This window comes from Trichoplusia ni, unplaced genomic scaffold, assembly GCF_003590095.1.
Source record: "Trichoplusia ni isolate ovarian cell line Hi5 unplaced genomic scaffold, tn1 tig00004078, whole genome shotgun sequence".
Lineage (NCBI taxonomy): Eukaryota > Metazoa > Arthropoda > Insecta > Lepidoptera > Noctuidae > Trichoplusia > Trichoplusia ni.
This window is the reverse complement of record NW_020800504.1, coordinates 1-20089: the sequence shown is the minus strand read 5'-3', so window position 1 is coordinate 20089 and position 20089 is coordinate 1. Positions and strand designations below refer to the sequence as shown.

The window sequence follows — 20089 nt, the reverse complement described above, 5'->3', positions numbered from 1 at the left end:
TCCATTTCTTTTGTTCTGTTATAGATATTAAATATCATGGCTACATCGTATTTTGTATTAAGTAATCTGTGGAAAAGTCATAGGTTGTACTTTTAACATTATGTATTGATGCTATTTAGATGTATTATAAACTGTATGACTATTTGTTTTTCCTAATAAAATAAAATAAAAAAATCAGGTCGGCACAGATCCAATTTTGATCATTGCAGTAGTCCAGTAACTTACCCCGGAATAAACTATTTGACCGTGACATATCCGCGCTAAAATCACCAAGCACAATAACACTTTCGGTATCGTTAGTCTCAATTACCGCACTTATGATGCCTAAACAGTCGGTGAACACGGGCAGGTTGTCGTCGTGTTCGGTTGGCATGTACAGTCTGGGGCCATAAGTCCAGTAGCACATCAAAGATCGTATTCGCATGCTACTGCTCATACATGTGTGCGTGATGTCAACGCAAACATTCCCCGTCATACAGTATAACTACAAGATGATAGTGTGTGTGGGTAATACTAGACAAAGATAACAATATATCTGTTTTCTTTCCTATTAGTTTGGTATGCACCTTACTCAACAAGTTAATTTTCAAATCTACCTACAACATATTCATAATTTTATTATTGAACTAAAACAACCTCATAATTTCTGCGGTCTTTTAATGGACCAACTATTGTATATATTTAAATATTTCTTCAAGAGTTCATATGGTTAAGTGTAACAATGAGTGGCTGTCAATTCGAATCTCAATTGATTCGTCAAATCGCTCTTTTTAACTTTGCTCTTTTATTATACTCAATACTCAATACTTTATTGCATTCCACAATGTAGGCTTAGGTGGTAAACATTTTTTGATAGGTAACAATCGTGGACCCTGTCGGGCACAGCAAAAGATAACAATTATAATTGTGAGTGGAGAGGACTTATCATTTAAGAAACATCAACAATTAAAATTATTTTAAGGATACAGATATTAGTATTAACATTAGATAAAATTAAAATTATAGGTACATTACTATTTTTCTAGTTTTAAAGATTTATCATTTAAATATTCATCTACACTATAATAACATTTCTTTAGTAATAGCTTTTTTAATTTATTGACGAATAAATGGAGTTTTTTTCATTTCTCATATTTTCTGGTAATACATTATATATTTTTACAGACATTACCAGAGGACTTGTAGAATGTATTTTTAAACGGGATGATGGAAGGTTAAGTCGTGTTTTGTGTCTGAGTGTATACCTTGTTTGTATGTTTTCTCGTTTAGTGTAAAAATCTTGGTGTTTGTGAGCAAATTTGCATATTTCTAGTATGTACATACAAGGCAGAGTTAGGATGTTTTGTTCCATAAAATGAGGTTTGCAGCTATCTGTCTGTTGTATGTTTACCAGGATACGGATAAGTCTCTTTTGAACGGTGAATAGTATTGGGGCATCTGTACTATTTCCCCACATTATGATGCCGTAGCTAAGCCATGCATAAGCATAGGCGTAGTACATAGCCAGAGCAGTTTGTAAATTTGTTGTTTTTTTAACTTCACGGAAAGCATATATAAATTTCGATAGTTTTGATTTTATATTTTTTACGTGTAACTTCCAATTTATATTTTTGTCTATGGTTATGCCTAATAGTTTGAATTCATTAACTGTTTCTATTATATGGTTATTATAGGAAAATATTACATTTAGAGGAGTTTTTTGGTAAGGATGGAAAGTTATGAGTTTGGTTTTTTGGAAGTTTATTTCAAGGTTGTTTTCATTCATCCAGGTTATTATTTTTCCGAGAATTTCATTTAGGGTACTGTTTAAGTTCGTACTGTCATTACATTGGGTGAGAATGGAGATGTCATCCGCAAATAAAACGCAAGGTCCGGTTTCTGCAATAAATTTTGGGAGATCGTTGATGTAGATGAGAAATAGAAGACATCCGATAACACTACCCTGTGGTATTGACGCGGTAATCACCTTTAGGTCTGATCGAAACTTTTGAAGTTCGTTTAAAGTGTCATTGAAGTATTCTATCTCTACCAGCTGGGCTCTATTTTCCAGATAAGATTTGAACCATGCGTGCGCTTTACCACGGATCCCTAACCTATATAATTTATTTAATAAAACATCATATTGCACCTTATCATAAGCTTTGGTCATGTCTAGCATTAACCCTACTGCATATTTTTTATTATTTATTATGCATAGAGCTTCCTGTATAAATTTGTAAACTGCTAACGCTGTTGAACGGTTTTTTCGAAAGCCGTTTTGACAATCATCAAATATTTGATATTTTTCGCAGAAAGTGTACACGCGATTGCACATTACTTTCTCGAAGATCTTTGAAGCTGTAGGCAATAAAGCTATTGGACGGTAATTACTTGGTTCTGTTTTGTCATTTTTCTTGTGTACAGGCTTCACTAAAGCTATTTTTAGTTGGTCTGGGAATTCGCCATCTTCAAAAGACTGGTTTAGCAATTTATAGAAGGGTAGTGTAAGCTCATCAGCGCATTTTCTGAGTAGACAGGGTGGGAGCTCGTCTAAGCCGTGGCTTTTTTTATTTTTTAGTGTTTTTAACAGACTGTTAATTTCGTAAGGGTCCGCGGGAGTGAGGAACATTGTATTTTCGTTTTGTGAAGTCATTGGTATACTTCTCGACTCATCGTTAGTTCGTGCTTGGCTTCCTTCACCGATAGATGCAAAAAAGTTGTTGAATATAGTGGCTACTTTGTTTGGTTCTGTGGTTGTTTTCTTACTATTTGTTGTTTGTAGTTTTATATTAACTTTGTCTCTTTTTATGATTTTATTGGTTCGCTCGTTTATTATATTCCACATTGTTTTGACTTTGTTATTAGATCTTTTTATTATGTCAATGTACTGTTGTTTTTTTGCTGTTATCACTGACTTTTTTAATATTTTTTCATATTGTTTATAGTGTTGTGTAAGTATTGGGTTATTTGTTTTGAGTGTAAATATTTTCAATAATCTCTTATTTTTGCAGGATGTTTTTATACCTTTGGTTAGCCACTTTTTTTAAAAATTTGAATTTAATTTAATTCTACGCAATGGTATGTATTTGTTTAGGATATTTGTTAGGGTATCATTGAATGCTTTGTAGTTATCGTTAATATTTTGGTCTTCTAATATTATTTTGTTCCAGTTTATGTCTTGTAGTGCAGACTTAAATTTTAATATGTTGGTGTCGTTAAATAATCTGTTTTTTGCGTACCAAGTAGGTTGAGATGTGTTTACATGTAGTATGGAGATTTGTAGTGTTGTTCCGCTATGGTCTGACAAGCCGAATTCTTCAATTTTTGCGTTTATTCTATTTATGTTACAGTTTGTAAATATTAAATCTAAACATGTAGATGTCGTTTTTGTAATACGTGTAGGTTTTTTAATGAGTTGTGTAAGTTTGAACTCTAGCATTAGGTCTAAGAATTGACTAGTTTTTCTATTTTCATCTAAAACATTTATGTTAAAATCTCCGCCAATTATAATATCAAATTTGGAATATTTATTTTTGTTTACATAGTTTAGAACTTTTTCCAATTGAGTTATAAATATGTCTTCCTCTCTTTTATTCCAATATATCGTTAGCAATAAAATATTTTGTTTGGGTAATTCAATTGCACATAATTCAATAACATATTCTATGGACATATTTGTAATATCGTTCCTCTCTATAACATCTATGTGATTTTGAACCAGGATGCATACGCCACCACCTCCTGGATTCCTTCGGCAGTATGAGGTAGGTATTTTGTACCCGCTAAATTGTATCATGGTTTGTTTTTCACAAAATAACCAGGTTTCTGATAAACTTATCGCATTAAATGTTGGGTTTTCTTCAATAAAAGTTTCAAATATGTCTTGTTTGTTGTATATGCTTTGTAGGTTTTGGAATAATATGTTAAAATGTTGTCCCGTGGCTTCGAAAGGAGTGGTTTATAGTATTGTTGTTAGTTATTGTTTCATTGTGTTGATCATTTCTGTGAATATTGTTTTGGGTTATGGATGTATTATCGTTTTTATTACTAGTTTCGTTGTTTTGTTGGTATGTCTTATTCGTCTTATTTATTAGTTTTCCCTGGACATATAATTGATTGTTCCGAATTACTGAATGCAGGCCTTTCTTTCGTGCTTCCAACATTTCTTCTCGGAGGATTTGCCTTTGTTTACGTGCATTTTCATCTAGGAATTCAGATATGGATAGTCTTGTGCCTTGAAAGTACAGACTATTTTTGATTAAGTACTTCGCCATTCTTTTGCTTTGTAGTTCTGCTACTAGGAGTCGGGTATTTGTAATATTTCTTCCTAATCTATACATATTTTCTAAATAACCCGTTAGGTCCACATGCAGAATGTCTTGGAATAATGCAATTACTCTATCATGCAAATCTACTTCCGATTCTTTCGAATACTCTGTCAAGCCGTATAGGACTATTTTCTTTGAATTGCTTGCTGTGCATTTAATAACTGGGGTAGCAGATTTTGCTTTAATTTCAGATATTTCTTTTTCGAGTTTCTCATTTTCTTTTATTAGATTTTCTATTTTGGTGTCTACTTTTTCCAATTCCAGTTTTCTTTGATCATTTTGTTTTGATAGGTAATTGGTTTTTTGCTCAAAATCTTCTGTGAGTTTGGCAATAGCTTTGTTAATTTCTGTTTGTATAGTGCTTCGTAGTTCAGATATTATTGCTTCGTTGTTCTCCTTTAGGCGTGCTATGATGACTTGACTCAAATTTTGCAGTAAGTTTTCTGACTGTGTGTTAGTGATTTTAGTCGACTTGTTTTCATCTGGGTGGAGTGTATCTCCCAGTAAACTAAGATCATCAGAAGAGGTTGAATCATTGATGGGGTTAGTTGTTCTTTTTCTATGCGTTACATTGCCTAATTCACCAGGCGATATTATTTGCTGGTTGTCAATAGAAATCTGAGGGGCGTATTGGAGTGTTAGTTTCCTATTTTCGGCATTTTGCAGCGGCAGTCTTGACATTTCCAAGTTATTTTCTGTCTTGTAGTCATTGTCGTCTTAAAATGGTCTCTGGGGATGTTTGCACACTCGAGATCATATTTGAAACTACATAAAGTACAGGTAAGATATTCACTTGTTGGGAGGTCTTGTTTACAACCTGCGCATTTTTGTTCCATTTTTGGTAATTTTGTTACAGGCGCTGCCATCTAGCGGGCAATAGTGTCATCACCTTACAGTTTATCGATCGTGCAGTCGGCGACAGGAGCTAGTTTATCCACTTGGTGGTAGATGGCGCTTAATTTATATTTCGTATTTCCCGCTCCAACTTAATGGGCAGCTGATAATAGATTCGTTTTGAATTTTGTTCGTTAAACTTTTCACAGTATTGTATTTGTCCAATTTCAAGTTGTTAACTTGTCCAAAAGTTGTGTACTTCAACTTTGGTCACTGTAGCCTCTGAACTGCTACTACTTTAATCACTTTTTTTAATTGTTTTCTCACTTTAACTATTTTTAAAACTTTAAAATACACGGAGCAGTTGTTTGCTTACGCACAGTAGCGCCCTCTCCTTATAAGCAACATTATTGTATATTTTTGAATTAATGTTTTTAATATATTATATTTCAATATATCAATGATTATATTATAATAAATAATAACTTTAGGTTCAAATAAAAGAATGAAATGAAATTATTTATTCTGCAAATAGGATATTATATCACTTTTACATGCCTTTTTTGAGAACGATGGAGCCGACATTTCCTAGCTGACTACCCTAAGAAGAAATGTCGAAACAAACTCAGGGGTCGCAGTCCCTTTTAAAGTCCAGAAAATTTTAAAATTCAAGTTAAGTGTATAAACGAATGCAGAATATTTCAATAAATTGATAATACACCTGCATAAGGTTTATACTTACAAATAAATGTATAGAAAAAGATTAAAAAAAAATAACGCAAATGAGTTACATATTATTTAATTAAATAATAATTAATATTAACAAAAATAAATTCATGCAAAAGCACAAAAAATGTCACATATGTATAAGATTATATGCAAAAGCACAAAACATGTCAATAATTATGTACACAAATAATGATAGCTGTATAAGCGAGCAGTTCAATCCCAAGCATTTTTATCATTTAAATAATCTGATATTTTGTAATATCCTTTTCCGGATAGTTTTAATTTAATAAAAGTTTTAAATTTCTTAGTCGGTAGCTTACGAACATGAATGGGAAGCTTGTTGTAGAAACGTATACATTGACCCATGAACGAGTTGCTTACTCTATGGAGACGAGTAGCATGTACGGCTAAATTATATTTGTTCCTTGTATTGCCTGAGTGAACATCGGACAATTTCACGAAGTTTGATTCGTTTTTATGAACAAACATTAAATTCTCAAATATGTACTGTGAAGTTACAGTCAGAATGTTTATCTCTTTGAATTTTTCTCGGAGAGAAACTCTTGGGCCCAAATTATAAATAGCGCGGACGGCCCTTTTCTGAAGCACAAAGATGGAATGAATATCTGCACAGCCTCCCCAGAGGAGAATCCCGTACGGCATAAGGCTATGAAATAACTGAAATAAACAATTCTGGCTGTATCCACATTAGTTATCAGTCTAATTTTTTTTACAGCATAGGCGGCTGAACTGAGCCTGCCGGATAACTTGTTTAACTGAGGGCCCCACTGTAGTTTGGCATCAACAGTTATGCCAAGAAAGACAGTGGACTCAACAGGGTCCAACTCTAGCCCATTCAGTTGTACATTGGTTCTTAATTGCCTTACATTCGGCATTGAAAATTTAATTAATTTAGTCTTACTGGGATTTAAAAGAAGATTATTTATATTGAACCAATGAACAACCTTTGCAAGGGCAACATTAATTTCCTGAAAGTTTTGAAGCTGTCGCTTAATTTTGAAAACAAGAGATGTGTTGTCAGCAAATAATAAAATCTTGTGATTATCCCTTACATGAAAGGGTAAATCGTTAATATAGATTAGAAATAGAAAAGGGCCTAGTATTGAACCCTGCGGAACGCCCATAGTTACAAGAGCTCCTTCAGATTTTTTGCCATTTACATCTACTCTTTGAACTCGATTTTCTAAATAAGAGCTTAGTGGGCTAAGAGACTTATTTCTAATGCCATAGTGATGCAGTTTTCTGATTAGTGTATCGTGACAAACAGAATCAAAGGCTTTGGACAAGTCACAGAATGTACCTAACGCATCCTGTGAATTCTCCCAAGCCTCATACACACTTTTGAGTAACTCCACACCCGCATCATTAGTAGACCGACCCTTGGTAAATCCAAATTGTTTGGAATGAAAAAGATTGTGTCTATTGAATTGTCTTAACATTTGGTTCAAAATTAGTTTCTCAAAAATTTTGCTCAAAGGGGGCAAAATTGAGATTGGTCTAAAATTAGTTGGATCGGTGGTACTTCCTGATTTGAATAATGGAATCACTTTACTTAACTTCATTAAATCTGGAAACACACCAGAGGCGACACAAGAATTGAACACTATTGCTAGGAATGGGGCGATCGATTTAATTATTGAGGATATAATATGTACAGAGAGTCCCCACAGGTCAGCAGTTTTCTTAACTTCAATATCCTTGAATGATTCTAATATTTCTTTGGCGCTAACAAACGTGAATTCAAAACCTATGCCGCACTCCTGTACACAGTCTCTGAGTATCGAGTATGCGGAGCTGGAAGACGACAACAGAGTTCTGGTTGTTAAGATCGGGATATTTGTGAAAAACTTTTCAAACTCCGTTGTACCTCCATATCCGCTCTTACATCTACCTCATTAATTTTTAAGTGGAAATCTGTATTCTTAATTGCTTTTTCCTATTTCCGCATTAATTATATTCCACGTAGTTTAAATTTTGTTTCCAGATGTTTTTATCTTATTTGTAATGTGTATTGATTTTGCTGAGGCACAGGCTCTCTTGAACAGCTTTGAGTGACGCCTTACATATTCTTTAAAATAATCGCTGTGATTAATTTCCTTTTATTATACAGTTCAAATAATTTTAATCTACTCTTGAAAATACCTGGTGTTGCCCAATCACTAAACACTATATAATCACTTACAGAAGCTGATTTAGAAGTAAAAACCTTATTGGTAATAAATAATATTTGGTAATGTGAAGAAACATTTATTTATATTATTATTAAAATAATAAAAATTATTTCAAAGTTTTTTAATTAAGTTAAAAACATAATATATCAATTTGTATTATATTAAAGTTAAAATAGAGGTGTTATTATACTTCTAACTTCATGAGATTATAGCTTAATATATTCATTTTCTCAAAGAGGAAAGAAGATTGAAGCTTAATCCCAATCTTGCAATCAAAAACTAAATTACGTATGACTTTATTTTGACCAGCACGCCCCCGGAAAAAACACAGCGTAATCAATATTTAGTATGGCCTCCATTATTTTCAATGCAGCTAAGCAGACGTCGCCGCATGGAGGCCACAATGTTTGCACATATATCTGTGCCGCGTAAATTCTCCCACAGTTGAGTGCAATGGGATTTAAGCTGCTCAGGACATCTCTCATCTCGCGCTTCCCATCTTTGAACCATTAAACCCCATATATTTTCAATGGGGCTTAGATCAGGGGAACGTGCTGGCCACGGAATAACTTTAATATCATTATGCTTGCTAAACCACTCTTTTACAATACTGGCACGATGTATCGGGCAATTATCTTGAACAAAATTTAGTTCACTACATTCTTCTATGGGGTAAACATTACGCACAGTAGGTAGCATTATGTCATTTAAAACTTCAACGTAATTAGAGCTGTTCGCACGCGTAGGTATGAATTCCAGTTCACCCGGCCCTTGAGCACTAATCCACCCCCACATGTTCACACTTATTCTACCGGATTCTGTATTCGGAATAATGTTTTGCTCAGACCAGCGAGTATTATCTTTTCGCCATAAATGAAGTCTTCCTTTCTGGCAAGATTTGAAAGTCTTTTCATCGGTAAATATGGTTGTATCTCAGTTAAAATCTAAATATTCTCGAGCAAAACGTAGTCGTTCCTCCTTGTGTTTTTGTGTCAAAAACGGTTTTTTAGCTGGTTTCCGGTGATGTAAACCTTCAGCATGGAGTGCACGGCGAACAGTTCGTACTGACGTATCAAATTAATCAGCAAATATTTTTGTTGGAATGAAACCATTTGTTTCATATTCTTCCACCATGGCACGTATCTGAGTCGGGTTAATAAGCGGTGGCCTTCCACTTTTTACTCTTCCTCGAACCTCCTTACCCAACGGCTTACAGTATTTCACTGAAAAACGAAATTTTATTATAAAATTGGAACTAGTGATTAAATGAAAATTGTTGACCACAACAATCATAATTACAATTAAAAAAATACTTACACATAAGCCGGTTTGATTGAAATTTGAGAAATATTCAACCCATTTTGACGCAAAGCGACAATATTTGCCCTGGCATCAATCGTAATATTTGCTTGCATTTTGAATAAAGATAATCAAACGATACCCTAATCGCAATAATAACACAAACGCTCCGAACAAAGTTCACCAACAAACAACGTCGTAACTAATTTATTAAATTAAAATCTAGTAGTTATTAATAATAATAATAATAAAGCCATTTATTCCAAATCTCCAGTATATATGACAATGTGTGTTAGTAAGTTTAGCTTAAACGTTCGAAGGTTTACTTAAAATTAATGTTAGTATTATTTATAAGATTTGGACCCCTGTTTGGGTAAAGGCCTCCTTCATCCTTTTCCATGACTCCCTCTCTTTGCCTATCTTTATCCAGTCCTTTCCTGCCATGTTTATTATATCATCAGCCCACCGCCCTAATTGTTGACCAACATTCCTTTTCCCCACTGGTCCTTTCCATCTTGTGGCTTCGATGGTCCATCTTCTGTCCGGGTATCGGGAGATGTGTCCAGCCCATCTCCATTTAAGTAACAGTGCGTGTCTGAGAGCATCGTTGAGTTTAGTTTTTTGACGATATTTTCGTTCCTAATTTTATAAATTTTTCTAATTTTCAACATGCTCCTTTCCATTGCCATTTGACTACATTCGATTTTTTGTTTTACTTTATTAGTAAATATCCATGTCTGGCAACCATACAACAAGCAGGGTAATAGGCATGTATCAAATATTGTCCTTTTCATGTGCAAGCTGTAGTTGCCTTTTAGGATTTCTCTTAATGCCCAGAATTTCTTCCAAGTTGCGTTGACTCTTCTTGTTACTTCTTCTTCGTTGCTTGACGTTTTGAATGAGATTTGTTTCCCCAAGTAGATGTATTCGCTGACATATTTTATATTATTATCTTTTATCACTATCGGACGTTCGCGATTATTGGTTAGTATCTTGGTTTTAGTAACATTCATTTCTAAGCCGATTTTGTAGCTTTCGCAGTCCAGTGATCTCAGCAATTATAACAATATCATCAGCGAACCTCAGATGGCTTAAATAGTGTCCGTTTATATATACTCCCCTGTTTTTCCAATCTAGTTTTTGAAAAATATTTTCAAGTACTGCTATAACTAGCTTCGGGGATAGGGGGTCTCCTTGTCTCACTCCTCGTTCTATGTTTATTTTGTCTCCTCTTGTTTCTAGTTTAACCCTGCTGGTACTGCATGTATAGATATATTTAAAGATATTGATGTATTTATAGTTAATATTTGAATGGTGTAGTGCGTTCCAGATTGAACAGTGGCTGATTGTGTCAAAAGCTTTGCTGTAGTCAATGAAAGCCATATACAGAGGTCTATTGTATTCTCTGTATTTTTCTATGACCTGCTCTAGTGCCTGTATGTGGTCCATTGTGCTATAGCCTGATCTGAAACCCGCTTGTTCTTTCGGTTGCTGCTTATCAATGTCTTCGGCTATTCTCTTTAAAATTATCGATGAAAACAGTTTGTATATACTTGCCAGCAGGCTTATAGGTCTATAGTTTGCTATATCCAAAGGGCTCCCTTTCTTGAAAAGCAGAATTATGTCTGATGTACACCATTGTTCTGCCACTATTCCTTCGTCTAGTATCATATTGAACAATTAGGTTAAAATAAGTGCTCCTATTTTAAGGGCTACGTTGCTTAACCCCTCAGGTCCGGGACTTTTATCAGCCTTCAGCTTTTTTATGTGTTCGTAAACTTCTGAGTCTTCAATTTGTGTGATACAGTCAGTCGTGTTTTGTGTTGTGTGAGTCGTTTGCGCTTCTTTTTCAGTATTATTTTGTTTCTTGTATAGGTTTTTATAGAAGTTTGTTGCATGGTTTATTACGTCTTTTCGTTTTCGTTGGGAGTTGTGCTCAAGTTTTTGAATCCATGACTTGTGTGTTGTTAACTCTTTAAAGGCTTTTTTGGCACTTCTAAGGTTCTTGATGTTTTTTGAAATAATCTCGTATCTGTGTTTATTGTAGTCCTTACGGATTGATCTATTTGTCTCTTTGTACGTTCTGCTAAGTTCTTCTTCCATATCTTTGGTTTTATTCTTTGTGTGTAGTAATTCAGTGCGCCTTTTTATAAGTTGGATTGTGTCTTTGGAGAAAATTCTGTGTTCGTCAGGATATGTATTGGTTTTATATTTTAAGCTCTCTGTTATGCTTCTTTCCAGGATATTGTAGTATGTTTGGATATCAATACAATCCGTTTTTATATTTTCTGTTTGATTTCGTAGATGTTCGATGTAGTTTTTTATTTCTGCTTCTGTCTTGGAGATATTAGTTGGTGTTGTGAAGATTTTTCTGCTTTTTGCTGGGCGACTTAAAAGTAATATTGCTCTCACTAATCTGTGATCAGAAGGGAATTTAAATTTACTTAGTGCCTCGATATTGGTCACAAGTTTATGTTGATTTATCATAATGAAATCTATTTCATTTTTAATTTTTTGGTCGGGTGATAACCATGTCCATCTGCGACTCTCTTTCTTCTTGGAGAATGAGTTCATTATTGAGAGTTTGTGTTGTTTGGTAAGCATAGCTTAGGAGACGTTCGCCTTTCTGATTACATACTCCATAGCCATATTTTCCCATTACTGGATAATAGTTTGATTTTGGACAACCTATTTTTGCATTAAAATCTCCCATGACTATGACCTTTCCCTCCGTCTCGGTATGGGTATATTCAATATCTTTGTAAAATTTTCAATTTCTTCTTCCGTTGATCTCTCCGTTGGTGAATATGCTTGGATTAATGATAAGGAAAAATACTCAAATTTCACTTGTAAAAATGCTACTCTTTCAGATATTCCTATAAAATTAGTAATGTTGTTTTTAAATTTTTTCTTGATTAAAAATCCTACTCCATGTAGCCCTTTAGTTTCACCGATATAGTAAAAGATAAGGTCGCTGTACTCCTCGATCTTACATCCCATTTTACGGACTTCGGCAAGGCCGAGAATATCCCAATTAATATCCTTTAGAGCATTAGTTAATTCAAAGAATCGTTTTTGTTTTTCCTCTGTGTGTAGTCACAGTGAACAGACGTGTTTTTGCGAGCTCCTCAATTTTAAATAAGTTTTGCTATTATATTTAAAGTTATTAAATGAAAGACACTTAGCAAGTACACCACCATCTTTCTATTTAAAATAATTTATTCTCAACACAATGGACAACAAATTCTCAAGCAGTTTGGCAGATCTGGAGCAGCTGTTCCATTCCCATATGGCTGAATATGAAGAGAAACTGGTCAAAGCTTCTGCAGGAGCAGGTCAACCATCAGACAGCATAACCTCTATCAGCAACGAGTTCGGGGACTTTAAGACCTTTGTTTGGCAAGCACTGTCAAAGTTAAAATCCCAAGTCGAGTTGCTTGGCCATGGTTTTGACAGGCATGAGACCCTCATGCGAAGAAAGGTGCTGCTGCTTCATGGGGTGCCTGAGAAACCAGAAGAAAATCTACATATAATTGTGAGGGACATTGTTACGAGAAATTTGAAATTGGAAGAACTAAGGGACAATACCTTGCATGTTTGCCACCGCCTAGGCCCTTCCAGGCAGAAGACTCGACCCATTCTAGTGAGGTTTTTCAAGGTAGAGCATCGGCAGCTTTTAAAAGCAGTTAAAAGGCTCGGGCATCACCATTTCTGAATTTCTGACTTAGACTCGACATAAAGCCTTCCTTGTTGCCAGGAAACATTTCGGCGTCACGAAGTGCTGGACCACTGAGGGCAGGATAGTGATCCTTTGCCCTGACAATATTCGGCGGAAGATTGAGACGGTAAGTGAGCTCAACGAGTTGACAACCCGTTTTCCTACTGGCGCCATCAAGACCACCGGCTCCGACCCTGGTCCTCTTAAAGACGCCCCAGAGACCTCCAAGGCTCAGCGAAAGGCGAGGCGTTGGAACTGAAGACATCATGCACTTCGATTCACAACTCCACTTCTAACTTCTATCTCATTTGCTTTCGTCGGTACCTCAATTTAAATTTGCGCAAACTATATATCCGTTACTTTTAAAATAGTTCTATAACTTCTTGAAGGTATAACTGTATTTTGTTGTGCACAGTTCTACATTTATTGTTGACACTTTATTACTTTTAATATTTAATTTTAAGGTCAGTGCACTTGTAATTGTGTAACACATATTTTGCAGATTCTGTGGTTATTTCCTAGTGACAGCTGTCAAATTGTGTCTAGTTGACATCTGTTTGCTGCGTTCAATAGTATTTGCGCGTGAGTGTTGTACCTGGTTTGGCTAAATGTCTTTTAATTTGTTTCATTTTAATTTTATTTGATTGTTTTTTGTTTGTCGTTCTTTGTGTTGGAATGTACTTATTTCTTATTAATTCACCGGCGAGAAAGGGTGGTCGTTGCTATTGCTACGTGCTTATTAGTTATTAATTTAGTGTTAAATATTATTATACATATATTAATTTATTTATTTTTAATTATTTGATGGATGCACTCGGCGAGCTTAATGATAGTTTTTTTTCCTGCTTCTCCGAATCTTGAGGTTATGTTAGCGCGGACGACTTAAATTCTACTCCCACTTTACACGAACAAATTTCTTCTCTTTTCTCTGAACATCGTAACAATTTTAACGTCGTGCATATTAATGCCCAGAGTGTTCCGAGTCACCATTCTGACCTTCTGGCATCCTTTAGCAACACAAACGTCGATGCGATTTTGATTTCGGAAACCTTCCTCAAACCTACACTTCTCTCTACTCAATTTTCTCTTCCCGGCTTCGTTCTCATTCGTAATGATAGAACTGGGAAAGATGGTGGGGGTGTTGCCATTTACTTGCGAGCCGATTTACCATATAAAATTGTTCTGGCCTCACCATCATTGTACTCAGAGTCATCCGAATACCTATATCTTGAAATTTCTTTAAAATCTTCTAAGATTCTCCTTGCTGTCCTCTATTCCCCCAACTTACGCATCGACTATTTCAGCTCTCTTGATTCCACTTTGAGTGAACTTTGCCTAACTTGAACTTGCCTATTTACAAGCAGATCATCATCATGGGCGACTTTAACACATGTCTGTTTAAAAATGATTCACGTTCTACCAGACTTACTTCTCTCCTTTCTTCTTATGATCTGCATGTCTTACCTCTCTCTGCTACTCACTTTGCTCCCAACTGTTCTCCTTCTCTATTAGACCTTGCGATTGTGTCTTCGCTTGACAAGGTTGCACGGCACGGTCAACTTACGGCAACTTTCTCTTACCACGATCTAATATATGTATCTATCTTATCGTGTTCGCACTCCTATGCCTAAGCCACAGTATTTGTATTTGCGAAATTGCAATGCGATAGACATTGAAGCTCTGCAAGCCGACGCTGCCGCACTTGACTGGTCAATTGTCTCTGATAGCTCCGGTACGGAACAAAAAGTGTCCTGCTTTAATTCGATAGTCCTTGGTTTAATGGACAAGCATGCACCTATCCGTCGTATTAAACTTAAACATAAGCCAGCTCCGTGGATTACAGCTGAAATTAAAGCTCTTATGGCCCGCAGAGAAAGAGCGAAGAATAAACTCAAGGGCAGGCCGTCTGATGTGAACCTCGAATACTATAGGGCTCTGCGCAATCGTTGCAGTCGTCTGTGTAGAGATGCTAAAAGACGCTACTTCCACGAATCACTTATCAACCGTAGTTCCTCCAAGGCTTGGAAATTTCTTAAATCCGTTGGCATCGGCAAATCTCCCATACACACCTGTACAGACATGAATCTAAATGAATTAAACCTCTCTCTTTCTCAACCGCCTATCCATTTAGATCCAAATGTCAAAACTGTTACTCTCATTGAGCTTCAGAACTTGCCGGCACCAAACTGTCCCTTCTTTTCTTTTAGTCCCGTTTCTGAGGCTGACATTGAAAAATCGCTTCTTGCAATTACTTCCAATGCAATTGGCTGTGATAATGTGTGCTCGAGAATGATCCGTCTCATCCTTCCCCACCTACTCCCGATCCTAACTCAAATTTTTAATCATTCCTTATATACTTGTAATTTCCCATCCGCCTGAAAGCAGGCACATATCTTACCTTTACCCAAGATCCCTAACCCCTCTCTATCATCACATTTCAGACCCATTTCCATTCTCCCTTGCTTCTCAAACAACTCTATGTCTATGAAAACTCCTAGGGTCGACTGCTTTGCGATAAGTCCCTTTCGATTGTGCTGACCACACTGTGTAGTGCAGATTCTGTTGATTTGCCCGCGCTGTAGGCGTGTTGGTTTGGATGAAGCGCACGTTGTAGTAGCGCATTTGACCTAATGTCCCTATCGCAGAGCCTTTCCATCGTCTTCAAAAGGAAGGACGTCAGGCTTATTGGTCTGTAGGACTTCGGTTGCGTGTAGTCACTCTTGCCGGGTTTCGGTATGAATACCACTTTCACTTCTCTCCACTTTTGCGGGGTATACCGGAAGGCCAGACAGGCTCTGTACATACCTACTAGATGTTCTGTCAGCCCCTCGTCGCACCATTTAAGCAGACCCGGGAATATCCCATCTAGGCCCGCTGTTTTGAAGGGGAGGAAGGTGTTGATGGCCCATCTGACTTTGTCCTCGTCGACGATTCTCTGGGCGGTGCTCCAATCCGACGCCTGCGGCACGTGTACCTCCGTTCCCAGCCATCCTTTTTCCGTGGTGATTATACATCCCGGGAAGTGGGTTTGGAGTAACAGTTCGCATGTTTCATCGTCGGTTCTGGTGTATTCCCCGTCAGGTTTATTAAGGGACCCTATGTTACGCTCAGGTTCGCATGATAGGATCTTTTTGACCTTGACTGCTTGGTTGTTGCTTGATATATCTTCGCAGAAACGTCTCCAGGCTTCTGCCTTCCTGAGTCGGATACGCTTCTTTAGATGTCGCTGGGCTTCCTTGTAGAGCTCCCAGTCCTCTTGGTATCTGGTGTTCATTGCTCTGTTGAACAGTTGTCTTGTCCTGTGACGGAGTTTGTCTAGCTCAGGTCCCCACCATTGGTTCGCACCCCTCGGTTTGACCTGGGGGCTTACTCTTGATTTCAATTCCGATCGGTCGACATTGGAATTGTGACGTTTCGCACTCTTGAGTTCGATGCTAGCGCCACATTAGTTTGAAATTGCGTGTTCATTATGGGGAACTAATTGAAATCGGATTGGGCGCTAAACGGTACTCTTGAGTTTATTTTGACAGCTGCTTATTGCGCCAATATTACGGTGGGATTGAATGTTGATTGTGATTTTTCCAATTACTAAAGAGTAACTTTTAAGAAATTGTTTTGTGTTTTACGTGGTTTTCGTTGGATAAAAAGTGTTTAATATGGCACGATTAGCGGTAATGTACAGTGTTTCGTTAAATTCCCATAAAAAACAACTGAAACTAAGATGAGATGAGCGTCGGATGATGCGTTACACGGAGAAAGCGTTTTCGATGAACGAAAGCCAATTATAGGGTGAGCAAGGATTTGTTTCACGAAATATTCGAAAACACAAAGCCTTTTATGCAATCCCCTAAGAGAAGAAGTGATTTATTACCAAAAATATAAGGTAAGTAAATAAGTTCCATTTGATGCATGACCTAGCAATGTTATCATGACATTTGTTTACAAGATCAATAGCTTAATAAGTACTTATTTCTCATAGGTTTTAGTGGCATTGTCCTTTTATGCTACTGGGAGTTACCAAAGGCTAGTTGGAGGCAGTTATGGGACCCTAATGAGTCAGCAATCTACTTCTCGTTCTATTCGAGAAGTAAGAGCAGCTCTTAACCATCCCTTAATACAAAGGAAATGGATCAAGTTTCCTCAAACTCGTCGTGAAAGAGATGCTGTAAAACTGAGGTAGGTAATGAGAAATACCCAACTCATTTATTGAACTTAATAATGTTTTATGTTCAAAGTGCATTGATTTTACAATAGCAGTAACTATGTAACATGTCTTGTTTCAGATTTTTTGAAAAATTCAGTATACCATCTGTTATAGGATGCATTGATGGCACTCATATAGCCATAATTAGACCATCAGAAAATGAAGAGAGATTTTTTAATCGCAAACATTTTCATTCAAGAAATGTTATGATTGTTAGTCAATATTTTTGGTTATTACTGAATTGTAATTCATTGCTTATGAAATTAGTTAAATATCTTTGTTTTATATATTTTCAGATAGCTGATTCAGACTTAAGAATACTGTCAGTAGATGCTTCATTTGGAGGAGCATCACATGATAGTTTCGTCTGGAATCAGCATCCTGTGAAACAAAATTTAATTGAATTAAATAATAATTAAAAATTAAAATTAAAATTAAAAATATATTTATTAAAAACATAGTTCACATTACTTAAATACATGTACGAATACAAATGACTCGGATGTAAAACCAGTAAAAATATCTTAATAGTCATAATCATAGGAGTTGAGTTAATCTACACCAAAACATAATAATATACGAGAAGGATGGTCTAAAGATAATATAGGGACATAGGGAATAATGGGGAAACTGTATTTTTACTAGGCAAGAAAATTATTTAAATAGTTAATCTGAGATTGTAGTTTTGTCGATTGTGAATACATTTTAATTTATTTTACTTTGCAGGTGATTCCGGATATGCCCAGAGGGAATACATGATGACACCTATTGTAGATGCTCATCAACGGTCCCCTGAGGAATATTACACCAAGTTACACTGCACTGCACGGAATACACACAGTTCGATTTGCGCTCTATCTGTGGGCAGACGTGTTGTCGTGTCGTGTGTTGTGTTGGTGCTAACAGTTTCTTATTTTTGAGAATTGAACCTGTGATATTATCGGTGCCTCTCTTACTATCTTGTGTGATGAGCCATATACTGTCTGCGCCATCTTGAACTCTGTAGCGCGCTGTCCCTTTTGCGTGGAAGTTGTTGACAATTTTTGGATGTTTTATAAAAGTGGTGGCTGCTGGTGGGATTCGAACCTGAGCCTGGCCGTGCACGGTGTGGCGCCTGAACCGTTCGGCTATTCGTGCTTGACCTTGCCGCATTCAAATACCGGAGCATAATCTACTTGCTCTTGAGTTACACGTTGCTATACGTTTATTGGTAGGCGCAAGGTACTTCAAAATGTTTCGATCTCCTAGTAAATCACAATCAGATCCGAATCTTACAAAAGATGTCGATGTAGTTAATGTCACCCAGAGAAAAAGGAAACAACCTGAATGCGAGTTGACTCTGGCTATCTCAACACTATCCAATGAGGTAAAGAAAAGCCTAAGCGACCTACGCGTCGACATCAACTCTCAATTTTCGAGTATCAAGGACAGTATAAATACTCTGAGAGGTGAATTGAATGCAATTTCATCTGACTTCTCACAGATGCTCAGCGACGTGAAAGCCCTGCGCCTTGATTGTGATGCTGCTAAAGAGGATATAACGGAGCTAAAATCTCATTATTCAGAGTTGTCTCGGGAAGTATCAGAGTTGAAGTCTACAGTGAACTTTAATGCTGAAAACAATACTGATGGTGCGAAGCGTATTGCGGATATGGAGTTAAGAATTAAAGACTCGGGAGCGGCTACCATATCCTTACTAGAGGGTAAAATCGACAAGTTGGAGCAACAGGCGCGTCATTGTAACATAGAGATATGCAACGTGCCTGAAAAGCGTGGTGAAAATCTATCCACCGTATTAGAGTCCATAGCATCTGCAATTAATATGACGCTTTCACAGCGTGACATAATTGCGATCCATCGCGTCCCCCATGCTCATTCAAAGAATACTAGACCTAAGAATATAATAGTAAAGTTTGCAACTCGACTACTACGAGATAACATGCTTAGTGCATATCGGCTATCAAAAGGGCTTACATCTGACCGCATTGGCATATCTGGTGCTCCAATCCGCGTTTACATAAATGAACATTTGACTCTTCGCAACAAGGAGTTATTTCGAAAATGTCGGGAAGCTGCTCAAGCAAATAAGTTTAAGTACGTGTGGATACGAAACGCTACCATATTGGTCAAGGAAACGGATGCTATTCATACTGAATCTGACATATCGAGCAAAATCGTTGCTAATAAGTATCGTACCGAAACTGCTACGGAAACTTAAAATGCCTTTAAATAACAAATTACTAGTTAATAACATCAAAAAGTATAAATTCTCAAAAATGTCAGGTTCTTACTTGTTTAATGTGCTGCGTTACATATTTCTCTATGTAAAAGTATTATACTCTCTTACTGATTTTGCTAGGTGTCTTGCGAAGCTACTTCCGATCCGTAACATATTGATTTTTATTAGTTATTTTTATAATCATACCTCATTTGCCATAATTAAACTTAATGTGTATGTTAATATGTCGATTACACCAATCATAGCATTTTATCGCTTAAGGAGCTCATTGTTATTATTGCTAATAATTAATATTTTTGATATTATAAATTTTAATAATGGCTACTAATAATCTATCTATTTATTATCAGAATTGTCGAGGAATCAGGACGAAAATGAACACACTTTATCTTAATGTATTAGCTCACGCATATGACATAATTATATTTACCGAAATATGGCTAACACCGGATATTTCAGACAACGAATTTATAGATCAACGCTACACGTTATTTAGATATGATCGTAATCGCACTGTTACTAAAAAGAAGATGGTGGCGGTGTACTAATTGCGGTTTCGCGAGAACT

General features: G+C 36.3%; 2 protein-coding genes across 2 annotated transcripts in view; one reads left to right on the top strand and one right to left on the bottom strand.

Annotated features, from left to right (window-relative positions):
• LOC113508189 overlaps positions 1-4988 on the bottom strand; it is a 32840-nt gene extending 27852 nt beyond the window's left edge. Inside the window, exon 1 of the mRNA XM_026891146.1 lies at positions 4377-4988. Coding sequence (XP_026746947.1) covers positions 4377-4988 — 612 coding nt within the window. The remainder of the gene's footprint in view (positions 1-4376) is intronic.
• Positions 4989-18514: 13526 nt separating this feature from the next.
• LOC113508190 lies at positions 18515-19501 on the top strand. Its single transcript, XM_026891147.1, has one exon. It carries the CDS (start codon positions 18515-18517, stop codon positions 19499-19501), a length of 987 nt encoding a protein of 328 aa, XP_026746948.1.
• Positions 19502-20089: the final 588 nt, after the last annotated feature.

Coding starts and splice junctions, on each gene's coding strand:
- LOC113508190 (XM_026891147.1), top strand. CDS start 18,515: ATGTTTCGATCTCCTAGTAAATCACAATCAGATCCGAATCTTACAAAA.